Raw genomic sequence first — 25,218 nt, 5'->3', positions numbered from 1 at the left:
GAAAAACACAAATTTTTCCTTACTTTCCTCACATAATCTGTAAGAGTGCACCTACCTTTTACACTGAAAAAGTTCAGTGGATAAATTCTCTGAATTCTGGCAGGACAAGATAGATGTCAAAACAGTAAATGCCTCTTTAGGGCTTTTACTCTGATGGGACTTGTTAAGAATTCCTAAACAGGGGCACCTGGGCGGCGCAGTGGTTAAAGCCTCTGCCTTCAGCTCATGTCATGATCCCAGGGAACCTGCTTCCTTCTCTCTCTCTCTGCCTACTTGTGATCTTCGTCTGTCAAATAAATAACTAAAATCTTAAAAAAAAAAAAAAAAAAAGGAATTCCTAAACATACTCTCTCTCCCACCCCGTGTCCTTGGCTAATCATTTGTGTAACTAAGAGGGGTGGACATAATATGTGTGCATATTTACTTATATATACTTGAAGATTTAGGGGAAGTTTTATAAGACCTGGAAATACTTGTTGCCTCCAAACAGGAAAAAATGTTGCCCAAAGACAGGAGTAGGAAAGATATCTACAATTTGATCTGCACCATTCTGTACCACTTGATTTTTGCATCATGTCCATGCCTTAACTATGCAGATAAACAAATTTTAAAAAGAAAAAAAAAAAAGTCCTTGACTGGTCTACCCCTATCTTTTATCCTCAGCATCAGTAGTGAGGGAGATATCTAACAGTGTGGGGCTGTCACATGAGTGACTCACAGTGTTAGCCCCTTTGGTTCTTATCACTTGGCTTGACTCCTGGAGTGGAATGACAAATGATGGTAACCCGCCTGCCAGTCGCATGCAGGAGTGCTGTATGTAGCCTAAATGTGGTCCTATAAGTGACACGCGTTCTGATAGACCAATCTCTTCCTTACATATAAATATTTTTTGAGAAAAACGTGCCAGTGGCAACTTAGGTAGGAACAGCAACATGACATTTAGACAGTAATCCTTAGTACCATTCCTCACATGTGGGACTGAGTGAGGGGTTCCTGGAGAGTGAGGTTGATTTAGGGATTGGGGATCAGCTGCTGAGTCGGGCACTTGGAAAAGACAAACCAGGCATTCACACTCCAGACCACTCAATACCAGCATTGTCTCCAATCCATCTTTCATAAGGGGGCTCCAAGAGGGGGAGGGGTTAAAGGAAGGAGAGAAAAGAAACCTTTTTAATCCTGTAAAAGAAAGTGCAGGAGAGAGGAAAGAATGAACAGGAGGTGAGTGTGAAAAGCCCGTGGCCAGGACTATTTAGTTTCTAAATCAACTTTGCCTTTTAATCTGAGCCTTCCCTGTCAAGTTTCTCCTCCGTTTTACATGCTCTATTCCCATCTGTGGGCACTGGTGCCCCTGCACTCCCCATGCTTTCTTATCCTTCTCTGGTTCATTCCCTTCATCTCTCCCAGTTCGCCTTCACCATGCCTTCTCTCCTTCCTGGCTCCTTTTCCTTTTTTCTCTCCCTCCCCCCCCCCCCCCCCTTCATCCTTTCCCACACTCTTTCTCCTGTGCTTTTACAGCCTGAGCCCTTCTCCTTCTCCCCTTTCTCTTGCACAGTACATCCAAGCTCCATTCCCTCTTCTTAAGGAAATCAGCCAGGCCTCAGATGGAGCTGTTGTCCTGACAACCCAAAGGCGCATCGGGCTTTCACTGAGGCTGGCTGCTGCTGAAGGGGGCAGTTGTGCAAAGCGAGGGGCCAGGCCGGAGGGAGGGCGGAGGGGATGACGTGGAGGGGCTGTTGAAATCCGCGGGGGGGCGGGGGGAGGTGCGAGCGGAGGGGAGGGGCTGGAGGGAGAAACAGGAAAGGGAGGGGGGTAGAGACTCTGGGCTGCTGCCGCTGCTGTGTGGGTTTCTTTACACTCCCTGGCAGGCTGGGTGCCGGCTCCCTCGCCCGCCTGCCCGCCCGCCTGGGAAAGTGGGTTAGGGAGGGAAGGAGCTCAGCTCAGACACTGGCAAAGGAGCATCCAGCCACAGACCGGAGAAGAACACCTTCCTCTTGCAGCTTTCTCTTCATCTTTTCTAGAGGGTTTTCTATGTGTCCTCTCGCCTTTCAAATTGTGTTCCTTTGACTTTCCCCCCACCTCTGCTTGGGGTTTTATGCGGGCTTTGTTAAGTCTTAGAGGGAAGAGAGCCTGAGCCAGGGAAAGAGAGGCAAAGTGGAAGGGAGCACAAACTGGCCAAGCCCGTTCCGCCTTGGCTGTTGATGAAAGCCCTGGGTTTGTAAAGCCCTCTCGGCGTGAGCGGCACGCACACACCCTCCAGAGTGCACCGCGGACCCGCACCTCGGCGTGGCCACCATGGTCGGCAGAGTTCAGCCGGATCGGAAACAGTTGCCGCTAGTCCTACTGAGATTGCTCTGCCTTCTTCCCACAGGACTGCCTGTTCGCAGCGTGGATTTTAACCGAGGCACGGACAACATCACCGTGAGGCAGGGGGACACAGCCATCCTCAGGTAGGGCTTTGGGGCAACTTTTCTGCTGTGCGCCGGTGTGTGTGTGTGTGTGTGTGTGTGTGTGATCTTCAACTCCAGATTCTGATGCTGCAGGCATGTGTGTGTGTGTGTGTGTGTGTGTGTTGTGCATGCACACGCGCCTTTTACTGAGTGGACCAGGTGTCTGCCAACACATTTGAAGGGAATTCTGTTTCCCGTCAAGGACCAGCGACGTTGGTTAAATGTTATTTGGTTTCTTAGGACCTTGTTTCTCTTACCAAGAAAGCGTAACTTCACCTATGGTGTTAGTGACATCTGGGCAGTATTCTTGCTTTGGTAATTTCCGATGCTTTGCACTCAAGAGTTTTGTTGGGGTTCTTTAATAGGGAAAGAAGAGTTGTTGAATTATGGCTCTCAGAGAGTGGTACACAGTACTGCATTCTCTGTGCTGTGTGTGTGTGTGTGTGAGAGAGAGAGAGAGAGAAAGAGAGAGAGAGGGAATATATGCACATCAAGGCTCTCGCCCTGCCCCAGCAGTAGTTCGGACTGGAGACTTTCTGTAAGGATCATCTAATTGACATCGAGGGCAATAAACCAATCTTAGAACTTTGGTTGGTTACTGAGCCTTTTCTGGAATGTGGATAGACATCAACACATGAAAGTACAGAAGAAAAAGAAAAGGAACTTGCCAAATTGCTGATATTTAAGAATAGTATTAAGCGCAAAGATTAGGCAACAATTAACCTGGTGTAAAATGGGTATTTCAAATTGATTATTCACCTTAAAGTCCCCTCTCTGTGTGGCTCTGCCAAACTCTGAAATAAAATTTGGGATTGAAATCTGGACAGAGAGAGTCCCAGTCCTTGGGAGTTTGACCCCTCTAAGGGACAGTAAACTGCAGAAACTCAGATGGAACCTAGCTGTAATTCCATTTCTAAAAAAAAGCTTCAAGCTTCTTTTCCTATGTTTCTCTTTTCTCTTCCCCTCCTCCACCCACTGCACATAACCCTAGTCTTTTTTTTTCCAGCTTTCTTAAATTTCTATCAGATACAAAAAAAGAAAAAAGAATGAATAAAAACATTTTCCTTGGAGATCCTTTAAAATCTCATTTTGTCCAAATAAAATGACCCAGTGTCAGTCTGTCCATACAGTTAATATTGCTTGTTGTGGCAATAAAAAACAGTAGACTACAGAAAGTAAACCTCTAATCTGTGTGTGAGGAGCTGATAGTGCATAAACCCTGGGGCATCAGGGAGCAGTTCTCTAGCAGAGCTGCCTACAGCAGCAAAGTTTTCTTTCTTTTCCTCAGAAATAAATTTGGTTGGCTGTCACAGTGTCCTGCTTTGGGATCTCTAGCCTTGTTAGAGAGGAATGTGTACGTGCTGTGTGTTGTGTTGTGTGTGTGTTGCTGCAGATTGTGAAAACTAAGAAAATCCTAATGTGTAAATGCTCTTTTCTTCGTTTCCTGAGCATTGAGTGATTCTGAATCCCAAAGATCCTACTATCCAAAGCAGATTTTCACTACCAGCTTTCCAGCCCTGTAAACCTGCATGTGTGATTTATCCACAAGGAGTAATAAGATTTATAGAGTAATTTATCTGTTTGCAAAGGGATTTGGATATGATGCACAAAATGTTTTTTGCAAACACATAAGCATGCCATCTCAACTGCTAACATTCAGACTCCCTAACATCATTAACCCTTACTAGTGAGGCACTCTATATAAATTTATGCTATCCCCAGGAAGACTTGTTTTTGCAGATTATGAGACTGAATATAGGGAAAGCAAATACCTGGGTGTGGAAGTTTTTATTTAAATGCCCATGAACTTTGTAAGTCAGCATCACCTGTACCTTAAGTTGTAGCTGTCAAAGGGTTAGATAAACATCTAAATGTTTATTCAGAGGAAAAAGAATATTCTTCTACTTTCATATCGCATATGCATATAAGTCTATGTGTATGAGAGGGGTCTTATTCTATAAATATCTACATATGATATAGATGTGCTTTCAAGTGTCTCTGGCTTAAAAGAAATGGAGTTTTTAAGCATTACACTTTAGTAGACATTACGGTGTGGAAATGGAGAAAGTGAGAAGTGAGAATAAATATAGAAGCAGTTATTCACTGGGAAAGAGAAGCTAGACAAACAGAGCATGCAGAGAAGTCACCTGTGAGAGTCCGTTGCTTTTCCAGACCTCACCTAATGTGCCCTCTTTTAAATTTCCTCTGCCTCAAACAAGGCTTTTATTTCTGGGTTGGTGGAGCTCTATCAGAAGTAACTATGGAGAGAGTTCCTTTTGTTTTCTTCCCTGACCTTCTTCTCAATCTCTTTAACTGAGCCCAGTAAGCTTTGTGGGTCAGTTTCCCGGTGAAGAATGGTTTTCTTGCTTTCTGTTTACAAGTCTAGCCTGGGAAATACTTGCTTCTACTTTATTTGTGACATTTTACTGAGAGCATGAGCTTCCAGGGGAGGAGAGGAAGGAGAACTTGATTCATTGGAAGTCACAGTAGATGTTTGGCACTGAGAAAGTGAAATGGCAAGGAGAAAAAAAAAAATCTCTCAGTGAGTCTGTAGCCCTGAATAATCTGAAATCTTAAAAGGAGACAAGGAAGGTTTGTAATTCTGGTGGTCCAGTGACAGGAGTGTCTTTGGCTGACCATCCCCAAAACATTTACCTTTACTGCCTTACTCCAATGAAAAGAAAAGTATATATTTTTTGGAACTGATGCTCAATTTTGTATAATTATGATAGGAGATGAATTCTAGTCTTGGGTCTTACTTTTTTATTTCTATCTTTTTGGGGAAAACAACAACAACAACAAAAGACTATAGAGTGAAGGTAGCAGAACTAGATGGAAAGAAAAATACTCTCATGTATCCCAACCTCACCCTGTTGTTTCCCAGACAAGAATCTAGATATCCAGAGGTTTTTTTTGTTTGTTTGTTTTGTTTTGTTTTTAGATCCTTTAAGAGCTAAAGGAAACCACACACCATATTCTATCTCAGGGCACAGAATCAAAGTACCATCCGTAGACCAGTGGCAACAGCGGCACATGGGTTTCTTCCTAGATACTGAGCCAGAATATTTGCATGCAAAGTAAAGTACCAGACATACCCACAGGACTTGTCTTATGGGAGTGTCTCAGGTGTTTTTCTGAACAGAGCACACCTGCCACACTGCCACCCCAACAAGTGTAGGAATTCATCAATTACTGGAGACATTTCTAGCACTGATTTTTCTAACTTTCTACCCTTGCACACAGGCTCACAAAGAGGTTCACCTCCTGGTTATTCTTGGCAGGTTGAAATCATGTGGCTCCCTTGATAAGTCAAAGGAAAAATGGACATAATGTTCTTATCTAGCCTTTAAAATTTCATTTTTAACAGTCCCACTGACTATATTTTTATTATCAATAGCATATGTCTAGAAAGATAATTATAAAATAATTGATCCTAACATATCTGCTAAAAAGGTAACTTTGTAAAAATGACATATTTATGCATATTTGTACATGCTGTCTAAGTGCATATATGATAAAATGCAGAGGTTTCATTTTCATACTATCATGGGTTTAAATATTTTAAATTTGAGGTGTTGGAATTTTATTTATTTCACAGTTCTGACCCTATTTGATGTTTGTAAGATACTATAATACTTTTTATGGTGGTAACGTTTTTCCCATTTAAATGTAAATGTACTTAATAGGAGTTAGGTATAAGAAATTGAGTATCTAAGTTCAACATAGCTAAGTTTTTAATTTTTCAAAATTTTGGGTCTTTATTCTCTTTTAACACTAGGGGAAAAAGAGGAAACAGCACAAAAGATATGATTATTTGACAGTGCAGTCTGAGAATTTTGTGCAAATTTCAAGGGAAAAATGGCTTCTCTTCTATAAGGCATCTGGAACGCCTACATTTACAAAGAAAGTGTCAACACTCAAACATACTTCTGACACAATATGTGATTTTTCTACCACTTGTAATTCACTATTTGAAAACAAACTTTGTGGGCATCGGTCTTTGGGGGAAGTTTGTGACAATTATGAAGGTTTCTTTTTCTTGTGGCTAAATCCCTAATCAACGTTTAGTGGTTATTACTGATATTTTAAGGACACTTCGTTTCACTTTAAATCCTTTATGAAATATATTTGATAAATGCTAGAGTATACCACACGATTCTCTTGTCTAGGAATGTGGCATATTAATTACACTTTATAACATTGATGTACCTGTGAATTGTATCATTTGTTGTTACTTATGGACAGAGGAACACAGCAGCCAGGTCTCATGTGACAAATGTAATTTGTGATTATTTGTGTTTTTATAAATACGAAACATATAAGTATGTATACACACACCCTACATATTAAGGTGATTTTTCTGTTCTATGTCATCTGACTTTGAATGAATTATTTGTAGAACTGTGGAGTGAACAGCCAAAGGAGACTGACTTATCCACTAAATTAGTTGGTGAGGGTTAAACATTTGTGTTTCTTGAAGTTGCTTCTATATAATTGCACACTCAAGCAAAAAAAAAAAAAAAAAAAAAAAAAAGGATTAGTGCATATTTTTCTGTGGTCCTTGAGAGCTCCAGGTACAAATGTCTGTAACTCATGTGATAGGAAGTTACCTAACTGTGTGCTGGTACCCCTTGCTGCTATCACTTAGACCTTAGAGAGTCCTTGTCTTCAGGCCATTACTTATGGCTTACAGCCATTTGCCCTGCTTTCAGATGTCCTGCTTGTTAGTTTGTACGACTCAGAAGACCTAGACTCTAATTTTGGATCCATCCTTGTATGCTACATGACTTTGAACAAATCCCTTAAATATTTGAGCTTCAGTTTCACTTATAAAATGCTGAAACTGCCTATCTTAGTGACTCTAGTTACTGTACAGAGTTGTTTTAAGAAGCTCAGAAGAGATCAAGGAGGGAAGTTTGTTCAGTTGTAAACTGCTACACAAGCATAAAACTATTAGTCATTTTCCAAACACATTCAACCAATTGTTTGGACTTTAAGGAGCTCTTTTGCTTAGACCAGTGTTTCTCAAACTTGAAGGTGTATCAGAAGGTGTACCAGGGAAGTCCGTTATAACACAGATCGCTTGGCTTCTACCTGCAGAGTTTTTGATTCTGTAGGTCTCTGGTAGGGTCTGAGGTTTGCATTTCTAACAAGTTCTTGACGATGCTAATACTGCAGGACTGGGCCACACTTTGAGAACCACTGACTCTTGCTGCTCCAGTCGTGTTCTGCAGATGTGTATTTTAGGTATCACACAGCCGCTTTTTAAAATCCCAAATCTTGGGGTCTATCCTAGACCTAACAAGTCAGAATCTGCATTTTTAACAAGATCCTCAAATAATTCACAAACATCTTAAAGTTGGAGAAGAGCTGCTTGAGATGGTTTACAGCTATTACTGCATGTTACAAAGGTGGAGACCTTTCAAGAAATACTGAAGCCACATATTCTCTACTTTCAGAAATTCTTATTGAATTAGTTTGGGGTAGGGCCTGGCATAGGTATTAAAAAAAATGATTCTGATATGTATATAGAGTTGAGAACCACTGCTTTACCAGTTGAGGAATCTCTTTTACAAAACATCTTTGGGGCAGTGCTTAATGGATACGTAGTAAAGAATTAAAGTCCTGTTGTATGGCTTGGGAAGTATGGCAGCAGTAAAGATGTACAAATTGAATTGGGAGAAAAGAATGAGACTCTCATAGATCCATTTCTTTACCACACGATTCTATAACTACAATGTCATGGAAAATGGAGTGACTTCATTTTAATATGGATCCAATTTACATAGTATCTATTGAAATAGCATTAAAACTTGGTTTTTAAAAGATTATTGCTTTGTGTTCTCAGTTCCATTTATATTAGGCAAGACATGGAAACACTTCTACTTTTTTTTTTTTTTTCAGGGCTATCTCTAGGAAAGAAAATAGATAATTCTTAGGCAAGGAAAATATCTTCAATGATAACTTATTCAAACAAGCTTGTCATTTATGTTGCCATATATGCAAATATATAATTCACAATATGATAGCTACGTGTTTGTGGACTTCATCTCAGTCTTACGTGGTGATCAATCTTTCGCTGAAACTTAGGATCCAGTCTTTGTGTCATAGGTAAATACCGTCAAGGATCTAATAAGTTCAGAATGCTTAACAAGTACTCAGAAGACCTAGATCTAAATACCTGGAAATAATTTGATCTATTAAATAAGGATAACTGACAATTACTTGACTTATTAGATAAGCTATTTTTATGATGATCAAATGACCTACTATGTATTACTGTTTTATAAAGTATAAAATGGCATAAAATAGAAGCTCTTATTAATAATCATGGTCATTATATTCATAGTAGGAAATAACCTTTAGAACACTAAGAAATTTGATAAAATGAGCTTTTCATTTTTATTTCTATGGTCGAGGTTGGCCATTTGTCCTATGTTTGTATCATTTCCCCCCCCTTTAAAGTCCTTTAAAGTTACATGTATCTTAGAATATTAGTTGAGTTTCTTATCAGGAGTACAAGGTGAATAAACAATTTTTTGGTAGTCACTTGAATCAAAACATAATCTCAAGTTGAGTGATTAACCTTCACAAAAGAAAACACTTTCCTTCAGATTTTGTTAATTACTACAGGATAAACTTGTGGAAATCTAGAGAAGGAAAGGCCTTGGAGATTAGGCAATCCACCATCTCACTTTATTTATTTATGCATTTATTTATTTATTTATTTATTCACCTACTTATTTGAGAGAGAGAGAGCGTGTGTAAGCCAGGGCAGAGAGGGAGACGGCGGAGCGGGCTGAGGGAAAAGGGTAATGGAAGCAGACCCCCTGGCTGAGATCATGACTTGAGATGAGTACCACCTAAGCTCCCCCCACCATCTCATTTTAAAGTGATGTACCTGAGGGAGTACCTGGGTGGCTCAGTTGGTTAAGTGTCTGCCTTCCCCTCAAGTACTGATCCTGTCTGGGTCTTCCTGCTCAGTGGTGAGCCTGCTTCACCCTCCCCCTCTGCCCCTCTCCCCAGCTTGTTGTCTCTCTCTCTCTCTCTCACATGTAGGCGTGTGTGCTCTGAAATAAGAAAAAATAATAAACTGATGTAACTGAGAAGAGAAAAATTTAGTTAGTTTTCTAAAGATTTGAATGATTCGAACTAGAATTCATGCCTCCTTGTTCTTGTTCAGCGATTTTTATTCCACAGTAGCACTGAAGTTATCTTCCTGGTTTTCATGCTATCTCATGATGTGCTATTTAAAATTATGCCAAAAGTGTCTTTCCCCTTATTCTTTTCTTTCTCCCCTCCCCCCTCTATCTTTCCCTTCTCCTCCACTGGCTTCCTCTGCTGTCTCTTCCTTTTTCTACCCTTCTCTCCCCTTCTTTCTCTCTCATCTCTCCTCCTCTACTCTCTCCTTCCTTTCCTCTCTTCTCTCTCTCATCCCTGAAAATCAAAGCTGAGCCTTCCTTTGAATGATCCTCCTGTTAGTGCTGGTCAAGGAGGAAGTTTTCAGTAAATACTTTACTGTTTACATGCCGAATATCATCTGTCTTAAAAACATAGGCTTACTTTCTGCACTTGCAGCTTCCATCTTATGATATTTGCAAAGCCAGTCTTGTATTTGGCAGAGCCTATATAACATTTTCTTACATTTGTTTTGTTTTGTTTTCCTTTTTGTTTCTGGTACTCTGCCTCTTACTCAGCTTTCTTATCTGAGTTCTTGACTCATTCCCTCAGTATTTGACTTGGGTTCCTCAAACCTACTACCTCCTTATTGTTACTTATGACTTTCTACCTGGTTAAGGCTCCTATTACTTGTCCCTCTTGGAGACACTGATCAGGATGATTGCATAGTGAGATCATGGTTCAAGGCTTGGTTTTCAGCCTGTAGTCCATCGTTTACATAACCTCCAGGGGTGCTCTACACATTGTAGTCATTGTAGATTATACTTAAAATCCTTAGAGGAAGGTAGAACTTATTTTCTATTTGTACACAATTTATTTCGGGCTAACAATGGGCTGATTGTGGTCAGTGGGAGGAACTGGACATTGAGATAGACCAGTCTCTTGGGATGGTGGAGGCACTGGATGCTAAGTTCCACTACAAATGCCTAGGGGGTTTCTTGTGTGTCATGTAGAATGAGGTTTCATAACGCTTTCTTAGCAGGTGAGCCAGGGGAGGTCCAACATGTTCCGTGAAAAGAACTCACAGTCAGCCCTATGGATAGGCAGGCAGGTATCACAGGGAAGTGTATCAGCTTTTATAGAGATGTAGCCACAAGGCAGAGGCTCAGAACACAAGGGAATCTATGGGATAAAGGCTGGCTTACACATGTCCGCGTAATAAGGGACTTAGACCCCAGACATCCTACCAAGATAGCTACCTTGGTCAAGGGTACAAATGAAGCTCTGTATCAAAGCTGTTGTAACCAAGGGGTAACATGAAGATAACTCTCAGAGCACCAAACTCCATCTTTTTAAAACTTGTTTGGGATCATAAAACCTGATCTAGTGAGTCGGGGAAAAGATAGAGCTAGAGGTCTGAAATGAGGTACGAATTAACACTACTTGCTTTTCCTTGACTTAGGAAACTTTGCTAGATTACATCTTTATTCTACTTAATCCTTTCAGACCCCAGGTAGTTGGTAGAATCATGCACCTGAACTCATCTGACTATCACGGGCCAGTTGTTTTCCAGAATCAATCTGGAAATATCACCAGAGCCTTTAAAATCTTCTCATTATCTACAACATAATGTCAAAAGTCCTCAGCTTGGATAACTCTCCATGCCCTACTGCCTCATTGCATCTACTAATTCAGAACCACTTTCATTCTCTGTTCATGAGCACATGAATGTGTGTACACACACACTTCTCTTATATTTGTTCATGACACTCTCTCTACCCAGAACCTTCTCTTCCTCCCACCTCTCCCCTCTTCCCAACCATACCTTTTTGCTTGGTTACCTTGTTGCTCCTTCCAGGCTAAGGCTGGTTTTGGTGATATCTCATTCAGAAATCTTCTCTTATTCTCCCAGATTCAACTAAATACTCTATTTTTATTGGTAATGTCATCTCTGTAAATGTTTTTTTTTTCTCTCCTAGCTTTATTGAGGTATAATTGATAAAAGTTTATGTATTTAAGCTGTACAGTGTGATAATTATGTGTATATATACACACACATTATAAATTATTACTAATATCATGTTAATTAACACATCCATCACTTCACCTAGCTACCTTTCTTTGTGTGTGTTAAGAACACCCAGGATCCACTCTCCATGCAAATTTCACATTACAACCGAGCATTATGAACTATCATCACCATGATGTACATTAGATCTCTAAAATCTATTCATCTTATAACTGAAAGCTACCCTTCGACCAGTATCTCACCATTTTCCCACCTTCCAGTTCCAGGCAGCTACCATTCTATTCTCTGTTTTCATGACTTAACCCTTTTTTAGATCCCATTTATAATTGAGACTGTATAGTATTTGCCTTTATCTACCTTTTTTTTTTTTTTCACTTAACAAAACACTCCCCAGGTTTATCCATGCTGTTGCAAAAAGATCTTAAAAATTTTTATAGCTAAGTAATACTCCATTGTGTCTCTCTCTGTGTGTGTGCATAGAGAGATAGATAGATATAGATGATATAGTTATAGATAAATCTTATGTTTTCTTTTTCCATTTATTCATCCGTGTATGTTTGGGTTATTTCCATATCTTGGCTGTTGTGAATAAGGCTGCAATGAACATGGGAGTACAGATACTACTTTAGCACATTGATTTCCTTCAGATATATGCCCAGAAGTGGGATTGTTGGCTCTATGCATACCTCAGCTTAGCATTAACTACACTTTAAGGGCACTCTTGTCTTGCCTCAAATGTATTATCAGTCCTTCAAAGACAAGTGTCTCATCTACCTTAATTTTCTACCCAAGAATTTAGCTTAGTACCTGTAGGTGGTCAGATAAATATTTATTCAGTGAATTAAACAAAGAGGGTGTAGTCATACTGTAAATCAAGCAGATCAGAAATTGGTTTATGAAAGAGGAGATAAGTTTGAAGGAGACAGGGATGAAGCAAGTTATGTTAGTGAAAAAGTCAACCACTACTAGGGAAATTATAAATATGTGGTCGAAGAAGGTTAAATAGTAAAATCAGAGATGGATTATTTTCTGATCATTGGTTGAAGGGATAAAGTGTTTGTCTAGAAACACTCCCAACATTTTCCATTGCAGCTCCTCTTTTTAAGCACAGCTTTTTAGAGCATGAGGAAGGCATAAAAGGGCATTTTAGGGGAACCTAAAAGTTTAGTCACCAGTGCCTAAAGTATGCTCCATTCACTGATGGATGAGTTTCTGACAAAACTAGGAATCACTCAGTGCTCCTGAAGTGAGTCATGTCCAGGTTCTGTAAAGAGCTCAGAATCCCAGGTAGTTTAAGAAAAGGAATATACCTTCTGGGAGCTGCTGAAGCTTTCTCCCTATAGAGGTGCCTGTGACCTTTCAGAGACTGAACTGAGAAGTTGAGAGTTACTTATGGTTGGCAAGATTGTTGTGCAACAGGTATATTCACCTCATCTGTCCTACTTTCTTGTGAAATGAGACAAAGTACAGACCACTTGCACTCATTTGACTCAAAGTAATTATTCATACTGAACAATGATGCCAAGTTGGGTTTTGCAGTGTTGATCTCTTTACTCACTCCTGTGAAATTCAAACTTGAATGTACCGTGGACTTTTTAATAATCCAAATTCTCTCTGTATGTTTTGCCATAATGCACAAGAGCATTATTTATGTGAGGTCAGAGGAAAAGCCTATAACTCTGAAGAAAATGAAACCCAGCTTCTCCTATAATAATGCCTTACTGTTTATTCCATTATAATTTTTTTTGGTGATGCATTTCTATACTGAGTTTCTATATTTTGAAGTTATCAAAAGTTAATAATATCTTTTCTAAAATAGTGCTTTAGTCATGCTACTATTTGCCACACTTCTCTGCTAGGAACAATGTAGACAAAAATGAAAGTCATGCAGTTCAACACTAAGTCATGCATAGCCAAACGTATACATGTGAAAATATTGATTTGGAAAATTACTCGGTTTCCTAATTTCTAATTCTTGTGCTTCTTCAGTCATATTTCACTCTAGGACACTTACATCAGACCTGTTTATTTTATGGGGTTTGAGTCATATATGGTTGCCAGTTTGCGACTGATTTTTGTCTTGAGATGACTAAGATTGTTGTCATCTTATGCATGTTCATGATGTAAATATATGAGCAAATCTTACGATCAACATTTTATATTGCAGAATCATTAAGTTAGCAGATGAAATTTTCTTTGACTTTCTGACCTTTATTCTTCTATCTTTTTTTTAAGCATTTAAAAAATATTTATTTATTTATTTTAGAGAGAGAGGGAGAGAGAAAATGTGTGTGAGCAGGGGAGGGGCAAAGGGAGAGGGAGAGAGAGATTCTCAAGCAGACTCCCCACTGAGCACAGAGCCCAAATCGTGGCTTAATCTAATGACCCAGAGATCCTGACCTGAGCTGAAACCAAGAGTTGGATGTTCAACCCACTGAGCCACCCAAGGGTCCTTTTTTTTAATCTTTTGTTACTCTAATATAATGAGCTAATACTATCTAATATCATCAACACCTCAAGGAACTCTCTAATGTCTAGATAATACCACTAGATCAGGTAAACTTCTAGATTGAACACCAAGGGATTTAGGCTTTATTTCCATAAAACCTTAGCTTTTATTGTTTTAACTCAAAAATGGGAATAATTCCTACTTACCTCTTAAGCAAAGATTTTGGTCTGGTCTGACATTAAGTTTTTCAATATAATTGAGTTCATTAGAAGAAATGTGTGATATAATAAGTGGGATGGTGATATACTCAAATAAAAAAAATAAACTGCATCATCTTAAAATATCATGGCATAGGAAACTTAAAGATATTTTTTCATTAATGCTTTAATATTTGTATAGAATAAGACAACTTAAAATCTAGTTCTTCTAAAAATAAAAGCATGTATTTATACAGAATGTATTATGTGTAAACAAATTGTCATACTTAATTACATCATGTGGATTTTTTTGAACACATGATTTTTTAAAAATTAGTTTCTTTTGCATATATTAATAATATATAAAACAAAATCATATATATATTTTTATATGTACAATAAATTTACATATATACAATATGAATCTGAATATTATTGTAAACTTGGGTCATAGTATTCTTTAATAGGAATCCAATTTAATTTGATGTACCAATGTGGAGAAGTTTACTGTAGAAAACTAAATTTTCCAGGTTATCAAGGATATTAACAGGTACAATATATAAGAAGCACCATAGTATGTCTTTTTAATTTGTTTTGATTAATGTTTTATTTTTAATTGTTATGCAAGTGCGAAAATTCCTTTGTAAGAGAAGTCAGACTTAATATTTATTTTTTTCCCCACAGACTTAATGTTTCTTGTTTCTGCTATATCTTGGTTAGCATACATAGTAGTCCCTAAGGAGTAACATTTCTTCTATTTGGATTATAGGATAGACACTAATGGTGTATTAGCTAAGTGAGAAATAATTTTCAAATGATCAATTCCTCAGATTTTTGATCTTGATTCTAGACTAAATTTACATTTTCTTTCATTCTAAGTCACCAAATGATGTCATGATCTGTTAATAAGCATGCTTGTTGAAAATGAGAGACTGGGGGCACCTGGGTGGCTCAGTGGGTTAAACCTCTGCCTTCAGTTCAGGTCATGATCTCAGAGTCCTGGGATTAAGCCCCGCATTGGGCTCTCTCCTCAGCGGGGAGCCTGCTTCCCCTTCTCTCTCTCTGCCTGCCTCTGCCTGCTTGTGATCTCTGTCTGTCAAATAAATAAATAAAATCTTAAAAAAAAAAATGAGAGACTGACCACTGAAGGAAAAGAATAAGAATTCAAATTAAATTTCGTTTATCAAGTAAAATTACCATAATTATGCTTTTATGTCCTTTTCAATATTAAAGATTCAAGGCAAGTGAAGAAATGATTAGAATAATATAAATAAATTCAGGTGTAAGACTCAAATGCATTATATCCAGAGCAATAAAGCAGCTTGGTAGTATGACCAGTCTTTGGCAAATGTGATGGTCTTTGGCCATGTTCAATATTTGGATAAAAACACAGGAAGCGAACTTGCTAACATGTGTATAACACAAAAATAAGAGGATAGCTTTGTGTCATGCTATGTGTATGGCATAAAAATAAGAAGATTGTGGTTTTTGGCAGAATTATAAGGTAAAAATGGATGCTAGCTTATAGAAGAATGTTATTCATATGTGTGTGTGTTATATCACACTTCATCTCCCCCCCACGAAAAAAAAGAAAGAAAGAAAGAAGAAAAGGGAAAGAATTTAGGATAGTTTATAATTAAAATAGAATATAATTTAAATAAGTAAATCAGGTTGAACTCTTTTATAAATGATCTTTCAAATAGTTTTATGGCATGATGGAAATGAAATATCTTCTACGCCAGGAGACCTAGCTCCAAGTATTCCTCTACCAATCCCCAATTTTGTAAGCAAGGGCAAATAAGGGGAAATTATCCCTGCTGGGCCTCAAGTCCTCTATTAATAAAAATGAAAATGATAATACTTACCCTCTTATCTCAGAAAGCTAGTATAAGAATGGAATAAGAAGGACCTGTAAAATAAGGATCTGTGTGTGTGTGTGTGTATAATTATATATATATGAAATATATATATCATCTATATGTGTGTGTATAAAATTATACACACATATATATGGATATATATATATATATTTGCATCATATATATATATTTGGATATATATGGATATATATATATATATATCTAGGTGCAGGTATATTTATTTTATAAATGTTCCTTGCTCTTCTGCCAAGTGGAATAGATTTCCTAGTAAAGAAGTAAATTTTAAGTTATCTTCATATTTAAACAGAGGCCAGATAACCACAATTAAGAAATGTTATTTAAAAAGGACTAAAACAGGGATACCAGGTTGGCTCAGATGGTTAAGCGTCTGCTTTCAGCTCAGGTCATGATCCCAGTGTCCTGGGATCCAGCCCCACATCAGGCTCCCTGCTCAATGGTGTGCCTGCTCTCCCTCTGCCTGCCACTACCCCTGCTTGTGCCTGTGCTTTCTCTCTCTCTGACAAAAAATAAATGATTGTTTAAAAAAAAAAAAAAGAAAGAAAGAAAAGAAAAAAAAAGAAAAAGAAAAAGGAACCAAAACCCAAAAACCTTTATGTAGTAGAAGGTTGAAATGGATGATTTCTCATATATTACCATTAATATTCCCTCATTCTCTCACATTCTGTATTTCTACTCCTTATTTTGTATATGCTTATTTATTTATTTATTTATTTTGCTGGCATGCATTGTAACTTTGCTTATGAAGAATTTCATTCAGAAATAATTCTCTAATCATTTTTCAGTGGATTTTAATATTCATACCTCTACTACTTTCTTCCCACTGGAGAATTTACAAACATGTTAAGAGAGAGGAACTGTGTTTCATTAAAATAGAAGATCTTTTAGGCCTTTCATCTTTCTCTGTAGATCAATATTAAGACAAATCTAGTCTTAGAAAGATACTTTCATATTCATGCAGCTTCATAGAGATAGGTAAGATTGATTGGTCAAGTAGGGACCTCATTTCTTACATTGTTCAATATGGCTCGAATTGTTACTTTGTTTACTCCCCCCAATGAGTAAAGCATGATACTACCTCCCAATTCATGCTTCCTGCTGGTTCTCTTTCTACTCTGAAGACTGACATATTCTCGGCTTTGAACCCTCCAGTCCTGGCTCCCTCTGAGCACTGACAGGACTAAGCATCCCCAGCTATTTGAAACAAGAACTTTCTCGCTGCTGACTCCCTTAGTATCATCAGAGTCATCTCCAGTAAGATGGGAGTAGAGCAGCAGCGTCCATGGGCTTTACCTGTGGGTAAATCTGCTATTCCTAAGTTGCTTTATTTGTATCACTCCCTTACTTTTTGTATTACCTACCTTTCCCAGAAATAATGAAGCAAAAGAACTTGAATGTCTGATTTGTTTGCTTACAATTCAGATAACCTCTGCTGCCACTAAATAGGAGGTCAAACAATGGCATCCATCAATAAGTCTAGGCAAATCATATTTCCCAATCTTGCTGAACCTAGTCTCTTTTACCAACTTCAGCATTTTTGCTCAATTTTTATATGCATGTTGCCTTATTTTATTTCTTTTTGTAAAATGACTTTAATTTATCTGAAAGTCCAAACTGTTAAAATCTGTAAACAGCGATTATCAGAGTCTTTAACCAGTCTCCTTTCTGTTGAGTTGACAGGTTCTTAGCCAATTACCTCATCACTGCTTTAGCTGTATTCATACAGAGAGAATCGCTGATGCACAGCTTTGTCTGTAGAACTGGGGTGGGATTTGGGGTAATAGTTTTGAAAGAGCTCAGAAAGTTCGAGCAAACCAAAGTGAGGATTTGAAAGGAGAAATGAAAAGACAGAGACAGGTTAGGGCGAAGCCGATTAGGAAGGGACCAGATGTCAGGATGTAAGTAAAACATACATAGCCCCATTCCAAAGTGAGTTATCTGTATGTAAAGCTGAAAATATTCCCATGAATGTCTGTTTCCAAATGGAAAATTGGTGGATGCTAAAATAAAAATAGAACTTGTTAAAACATAATGACAAGGAATCCTAAGAATTATCTAACAAAGTCCTAAATATATCAGAGTTAATTCCTTGTGGATAATGTCTCAGTTTCATTCAATATTAGTCCCAACTGAAAAGGGTTAGGCAATCAGTTCCCAAACCCTAGTCTCTTTGGCAACTACAGAATTCATGAAGAGTTTCCAAACTTCCATATGAAACTTAAGCATTATCTGTAGACATTATATATCTCACAGGTAAATAAATTATTGTTTTTCAAACCTGGAAGAGTTAAGGATAGCTTCAATTAAAATATTGTTTGGAAATGGAAATGAGAAGGCTGACAGAATGATAGAGACAGAGGGAGAGTCCTAAGTAAATAAGGTATAGTATTACTGGAAATACAGCTACGTAAAGGCCAGGAATAAATATGAAAGGATATGTGGAATTAAACAGATTTTTAAATTAAGATTAATTTTGTTGGTTAAATTGAGTTTGAGGGGCTGTGAGATATTCAGGTAAAGTTGCCCATTGACAAGTGAATCTGAGAACTCTGGCGTTCAGAAAAAGAGCTGCATGACTTAGGATCATGGAATATTTCCCTATTAGGGGATAGTTTTATCTATAGTTTAGATGAAATTGCTAAGGAAAGAATGTAACAGGGGTAGTTAGTATGCACAGCCCTGTGCTGGACATTCCACGGGGATTAAATAAATGTCCAACAGTAGATTTAAAATGGAGTTTAAGCTTTGGGGCTCTTCACTTGCATGGACCAGCTATTCCGAAGTTTTGTCTCTAATTTGTCATTTTGCATTTTTTAGAAGAAAGGCTCCACACTGTATATGGGCGCCTGGGTGGCTCAGTGGGTTAAGCCGCTGCCTTCGGCTCAGGTCATTATCCCAGGGTCCTAGGATGGAGTCCCGCATCGGGCTCTCTGCTCAGCAGGGAGCCTGCTTCCTCCTCTCTCTCTCTCTGCCTGCCTCTCTGCCTACTTGTGATCTCTCTCTGTCAAATAAAAAAAAAAATAAAAATTTAAAAAAAAAAAAAGAAAGAAAAGGCTCCACACTGTATAAATTTCAGGATCCACAGAAATCTGGATCCATACTCGTTCTAGTTCCTCAGGAACTTCTACAAATGAAAAATTAAGTGACAGTGAAAACAATATATTCCTAACGATGGTTCAGATGGCTTTTCAAAAACTGCTGTGGGCTGATGGGTTCCTGTGGACATTTTTAATGAAAGAGCTGAGTCTTAAGCATTGTGGTGAAACTTGAATAGGGATAGAGAGGACAAGTAGAAAGCCAGGTATTTCAGTAAAGAAGTGAGGATATAATACATAGAGTGACCCAATCTCAGGTTGTGCATTACGAGATAAACACCAGGAGCTCTTTGTCTCAAACTTCTTGGCACACCTCTTCACCTTGGGCAGATTAGTAATTATAATTATATCCCACCATATTGTAGACTACTTTGGCTCCTCGTTCTTTACCGTGAAATACAACCTCACTCTGCTGTTGACAGCTCTGTGTTGCTTCAAAGTTAGGAAATATGGTGAGAACGGCTCCAGGGTTCAGGACAACGAGAGAGACACAGGGCAGTCACAGAAGATATATAGTCCCATTTCAGATTTGATTTCCCAGTTGTGCCACAGTGCTATTATAATTTTTATTATTGATATTATTATTTTTTTAATTTTTCTTTATACTTGATAATTTTAATGAGCCATCATGGAGTAATAGAACTCCTTTATTCCCACTGCTATCGCTCTATTCCAAACCCTTATCAGTGCATGGCTGACCTCAGTCTTTCCATATATTGAATACTTGCCTTATGCTAGGCACTGGGCTGAGTACTGGCAATGAGCAGTGAGTAATATGGAGATTATAGTCTAAACGTCTAGCTTTTCACCACTGTTTAGATTCTTCTGCAAACACAGCTTTTCATCAGTTCCTTTCCTTGCTTAATAAACTATAATTGACCTCCAGTCTGTGTCCCATCAGCCTCAATTTCTAAGATCTGGTCTTAGTATGTCTCTCTATAATATCCATCCATCCTCCCTTTTTGTTAGGAATGTTTCCTGATACCCTCTGCCCACATGTCCTTTTTAAAAATATTAATGTTTTAAAAATATATTATAAGTTTTTAAAAAAATAATGTTTTAGCTTCCTTCAGAATTTTTATGTTTTATTTTTCCTCCTCCACTTACCTTCATTCTATTCACCTTAATTCCTTCCTCCTGTAAGAAACCATTGATTATTCCATCCTTAATTTATTTTTTTAAGATTTTATTTATTTATTTGAGAGAGAGAGAGAGAGCATGAGTGGTGTGGGAGAGGGGCAGAGGGAGAAGGAGAAGCAGATTACTCCCTCCCACCCCCCAAGCAGGGAGCCCAATGCAATACAGGGCTCCATCCCAGGATCCTGGGATCATGGCCTGAGCTGAAGGCAGCTGCTTAACCAACTGAGCCACCCAGGTGCCCCAATTATATCATTCTCAATTTATTATTTTTCCTTATTTGTTTGCTTATTTATTTATTTCTTTTTTTCTTTTTGGACTTGTAAGCAATGCCAAACAATTTAGTGCCTAAATGTTTGCTAATGGTTTCATACATTTTAGGTTTGTGTCCTCAACTAGGATGCAAACTCCTGAAATTACAGAATCAAGGGAAGTTGGAGACCACAAAGTACCTTGGTCTGAGTAACCTCTCCAGCAATACTTGTATTGTTATAGTACTCAAGTGTATTATATTATCTGCATTTTAAAGAGTAAGAAAAAAAAAACTCTAGGGAAAATAGTTATTAGCAGATCCTAGTCTTCATCACTACCATTTCCATGAAACCTTCTTTTCTCTTCCCTATGTATTCCCTAGAACAAAGCTGGACAAATGACAGGTACTCAGTAATTTCTTTTAATGACAGACATAGAATGATGTGTGTTGGTTGCTATATTCTATTCTATGGATCATATACAGCCAGAGGTATGGAGTGAAAATAGAATGTTTGTTTTCCCTTTGTCAGAATTAAATATGGGGTGATGAAATCTTTAGGGGTAGTGAAAATACCAAAGGTGAGCAGTTCTTTTGAAATTATTTTTATGATGATTTTGTGTGATAATCAACATTCCCAGAGTGGATGACTTGGCAAAAGTTTTATGACTTAGACATCTAGTATTGCCACCATGTCTAAATGCCCAGCCCCCTCACAGAAGGCAATGCATTTGGCTTGGCAAACTCCCCCCCCCCTTTTTTTTCATTAGTGAAGTTGGCCTCTTGGGGATGGCATTTTTAAGAGTAATGCAAATACTTCCTTTCCTATCAATAAAGCTGTGATTTACAGTATTTAATCTAGTTGAAGGGCAAAAAAAAAAAAAAGGAATTTTGCATATAGGAGAAATGAAATTATAATAAAATGGCACACTCCCCAATGTTTTCTTAATATGTAGAGTATTAACCTGGCACCCAGCCCTATTTGCTGCATATAGAGCTCCATCAATCAGAAAAATGGAAAGCCTGGTTTTCCAAGACTCTTAATAAAACATTTGACTTACAAGTTTCTATAGATTTTATTGAGTAAATAACATGTTATTTAATCCACAGTATCTCCTCTATCATCTTTTGTAAGACTGAGTCTTGGTGTAAAAACCTCGAGATACTCCTTATAAGTTCTGCCCTGTGTTATCTGAGTTCTACCTTTTATCCGCATACCGCTATAGTCTGTATCATCCTATGACCCTCACTTGATTATAAAACATTTAGCTTTCATTAGTAAGAGCTTTCTCTGATTTCCACACCACCTCGCCCAACAATTGCCCCTTGGAGAAGGCAGGACTGTGGAAAATTAGGAGTTTTTGTCACTAGCTTAGAAATGCTGGAAAGAAATTTAAATCTCTCCCCAGTGAACTATAAACTGCTCTCTCTTGCTCAGCCTCAAAACTTGAGTGTGATTTAATGTTTATTCAACACCAACAATATACAGGCACTTCAAAAAAGCATTCTGTTTATCTAGCACTCTAAAGTTCTAAAGACATGTCACATACTTTGCCTAATTAGTACTCACCAGGCCCTAGTGAAGAAGGAAAGGAAGATACGCACATTATCCTACCACATCCATTGGAAATAAAGCTCAGATTTTTTAGCAAGATAATTGAAGTCAGTGGCCGTAGGACGTGAATGGAACACAGCTCCCTGGATCATTTTGAACTAACCAATAAATTACATTACTTATTTTCTATTCCCTTTTTAAATCCCCTAGTTCCACCACCTGTTTTAGAATCAAGTCCATTCTTGTCTTAAATTGGTAAGAAAACAGATTTTTTTTGCTATATCCTTCTCCCCTTTGTGCAGTATTATCAGTCCATTTCCTTTTCCCTTTCTTCTTGCACTTATGATTGCATTTAGACTCATTCTTGTAAGAGACATCACCAGAGGGATAGATGGTGAAGACATTAAGATGTTCTCTCTTTCTCTCTCCCTCTCTCTCTTCTTGTTCCTGGTGCTGTGTTCAGTGCAGGCTCTCAGTTCTCATTGAGGCTGCAGTTTCTTTGCTGAATCACTGCTTTGTATTCAGCCAGGGACCATGGAGTATTCCCAGTGTATTTATTTTCTGTTCCTGAGCTGAATGCTGGGTGCTTCTTTGTCCTGATGCCTTCTGCAAAGGAGTTTAGGAGGTGGGGGATGGAGGGGAAGAAAAGAGGAGGAGGGGTAAGAATGCCAATAAAGCTTTCTCTATCCCCCAGAGGAATGTGTGCAAATGTCTTTAACATTGCTTCACTCAATGTTCTCCTCTCTGCTGCCCTTGCTCTTAATTGGATCTAGACCCTGGAGAAAATCACTTTGTTAATGGGATGGTTAAAGAAAAAGAGAGGTGGAAGTTGGCTGTGCTCAGTTCTGGCAACTTGTCCTCTCTGGGAATAAAAGTCTCAGATGCCTAATCTGGGGAAGGGGTGCTGTTTTCTTGATCATGAGGAAGTACCATTTCCCGTCTGTTGCATTTTTTTCCCCTCTCAAAATGGATTATTTTCTGTGTCTCCTAAAAATACATAAAACTAATTTGCTTAGAAAATGTGAGTCATCCATTTCTGCAGCCATTTTGTATTTATCCATTTATTTATTTATTCATATATTTGACAAATGGCTGCTAAACATGTTTTTGTGCCAGCTACTGTTCTGAGAATAAAATGGTAAATGAGAGAAATAAAGTACCTGCCCTCTTGGGGCTTATATTCCAATTGAGGAAGAAAATAAACAAGTATTCCAATGCATACATAATAATTATAGCTTGTGATAGTGATACACTTGGAAATCAAAATAATCTACTAATAGAAATTATGAAGGAGATCATTTATTTTTTTATTTTTTAAATTTTTTTATTAACATATAATGTATCATTTGCTTCAGGGGTACAGATCCGTGAATCATCAGTCTTACACATTTCACAGCACTCACCATAGCACATACCTTCCCCAAGTTCCATCACCCAGCCACCCTACCTCTCCTCTCCCACCCCCAAGCAACCTTCAGTTTGTTTCCTGAGATTAAGAGTCTCCCTTTAGTTTTGTCTCCCTCCCTGGTCCCCTCTTGTTTCAATTTTTTCCCCTTCTTACCCCTCACGACCCCCTGCTCTATCTCTCAAATTCCTCATATCAGAGAGATCATATGATAATTGTCTTTAAGGGGGTACTTTGGATAAAGGTTTCAGATATAGCCCCTCTGAAGAGGTGATACTGAAGCTGAGATGTAACAGCGTTTACAGAAGCTTATCAGCACCATTTATTTGTTTTTCGCAGTCTTAACGAGGTGTAACTTAACATATCATAAACTTTACCAATGTAAAATGTTCAGTTCAATGATTATTAGTAAATATATAGAGAAGTGCAACTATGACTATAATCCAGTTTTAGAAGATTTTCATAATCCCCAAACGATTCCTTAAGGCTATTTTAGTCAACCCCATTCTCGCCTCAGACACTGGTCACTCACCAATCTCTGTATATCTGTATATTTGCTTCTCCTGAACATTTTGTATAAATGTAATTATACATATGCGTGGTCTTTTACATCTGTGTTCTTTCACTTAGCATAATGTTTTTGAAGGTTCACCCATACTGTAGCATGCAGCATAGTTTGTTTGTTTTTGTTTTTGTTTTCTTTTTTCTTTTTGAGAGAGAGAGAGATTGAGGACAGAGAGACAGAGAGAGGTGGAGGAGGGGCAGAGGAAGAGAGAATCTTAAGCAGGCTCCACATGGGATTTAACACATAATATGGGTCTCTGTCCCACAGCCCTGAGATCAAGACCAAGTCAAAATCAAGGGGCACCTGGGTGGTTCAGTGGGTTAAAGCCTCTGCCTTCAGCTCAGGTCATGATCTCGGGGTCCTGGGATCAAGCCCCACATCAGGCTCTCTGCTCGGCAGGGAGCCTGTGTCCCCCTCTCTGTCTCAGCCTGCCTCTCTGACTACTTGTGATCTCTGTCAAATAAATAAATAAAATTTAAAAAACAAACAAACAAACCTAAGTCAAAATCCAGAGTCAGATGCTTAACCAACTGAGCCACCCCGAGGCCCCAGGTTTTTTTTTTTTTCTTTTTTTTATGACAGAATAGTATTCCATTATATGGATATGCCATATTATATTTATTCATTCACCAGTTGATGGACACTTTGGTGCTATTATGGACAATGTCACTATGAACACCTGTCATAGCATATATTTTCATTTCTTTTCTGTGGATACCTAAGATTGCAATTGCTAGATTGTATGGCAAATTTATATTTAACTTTTAAGAAGTCACCACATTGTTTTTCAGTGTACCTATACCATTTTACATTCTCATCAGCAATGTATGACAATTTTGCTTCTTCACATCCTTGCCAACTTTAAGTAATATTTTCCTTTTTGTATAGCAGTTGGAGTGAATGTGCATATTTTACTGTGTTTTTAATTTGCACTTACCTAATATGTAATGCTGAATATCTTTTCCAGTGCCTGTTAGTCACTTGCATACCTTTTTTGATCATATGTTATTCATACATTTTGCCTATTTTTAGTAGGTGTGTTAATCTTATTGAATTGCAAGATTTTTTAATT

The 25,218-nt window shown here is 38.1% G+C and overlaps 1 protein-coding gene across 3 annotated transcripts in view; it reads left to right on the top strand.

The window, feature by feature from the left end:
- The first annotated feature begins 1,801 nt into the window (after positions 1 to 1,801).
- The window catches only part of LOC101685818 (limbic system associated membrane protein), a 663,791-nt gene continuing 640,374 nt past the window's right edge, over positions 1,802 to 25,218 (top strand). The window contains exon 1 of one of the 3 annotated variants that reach the window (XM_004761392.3): positions 1,802 to 2,447. In XM_004761392.3, coding sequence (XP_004761449.1) covers positions 2,293 to 2,447 — 155 coding nt within the window. In that variant the 5' untranslated portion in view covers positions 1,802 to 2,292. The remainder of the gene's footprint in view (positions 2,448 to 25,218) is intronic. The other 2 variants (XM_004761393.3, XM_004761394.3) reach the window with 2 other exon arrangements.

The sequence above is a fragment of the Mustela putorius genome, unplaced genomic scaffold (assembly GCF_011764305.1).
Source record: "Mustela putorius furo isolate JIRA1106 unplaced genomic scaffold, ASM1176430v1.1 tig00003834_pilon_pilon_pilon, whole genome shotgun sequence".
NCBI classification, from domain to species: Eukaryota; Metazoa; Chordata; class Mammalia; order Carnivora; family Mustelidae; genus Mustela; species Mustela putorius.
This window is presented reverse-complemented; position numbering and strand designations above follow the sequence as displayed.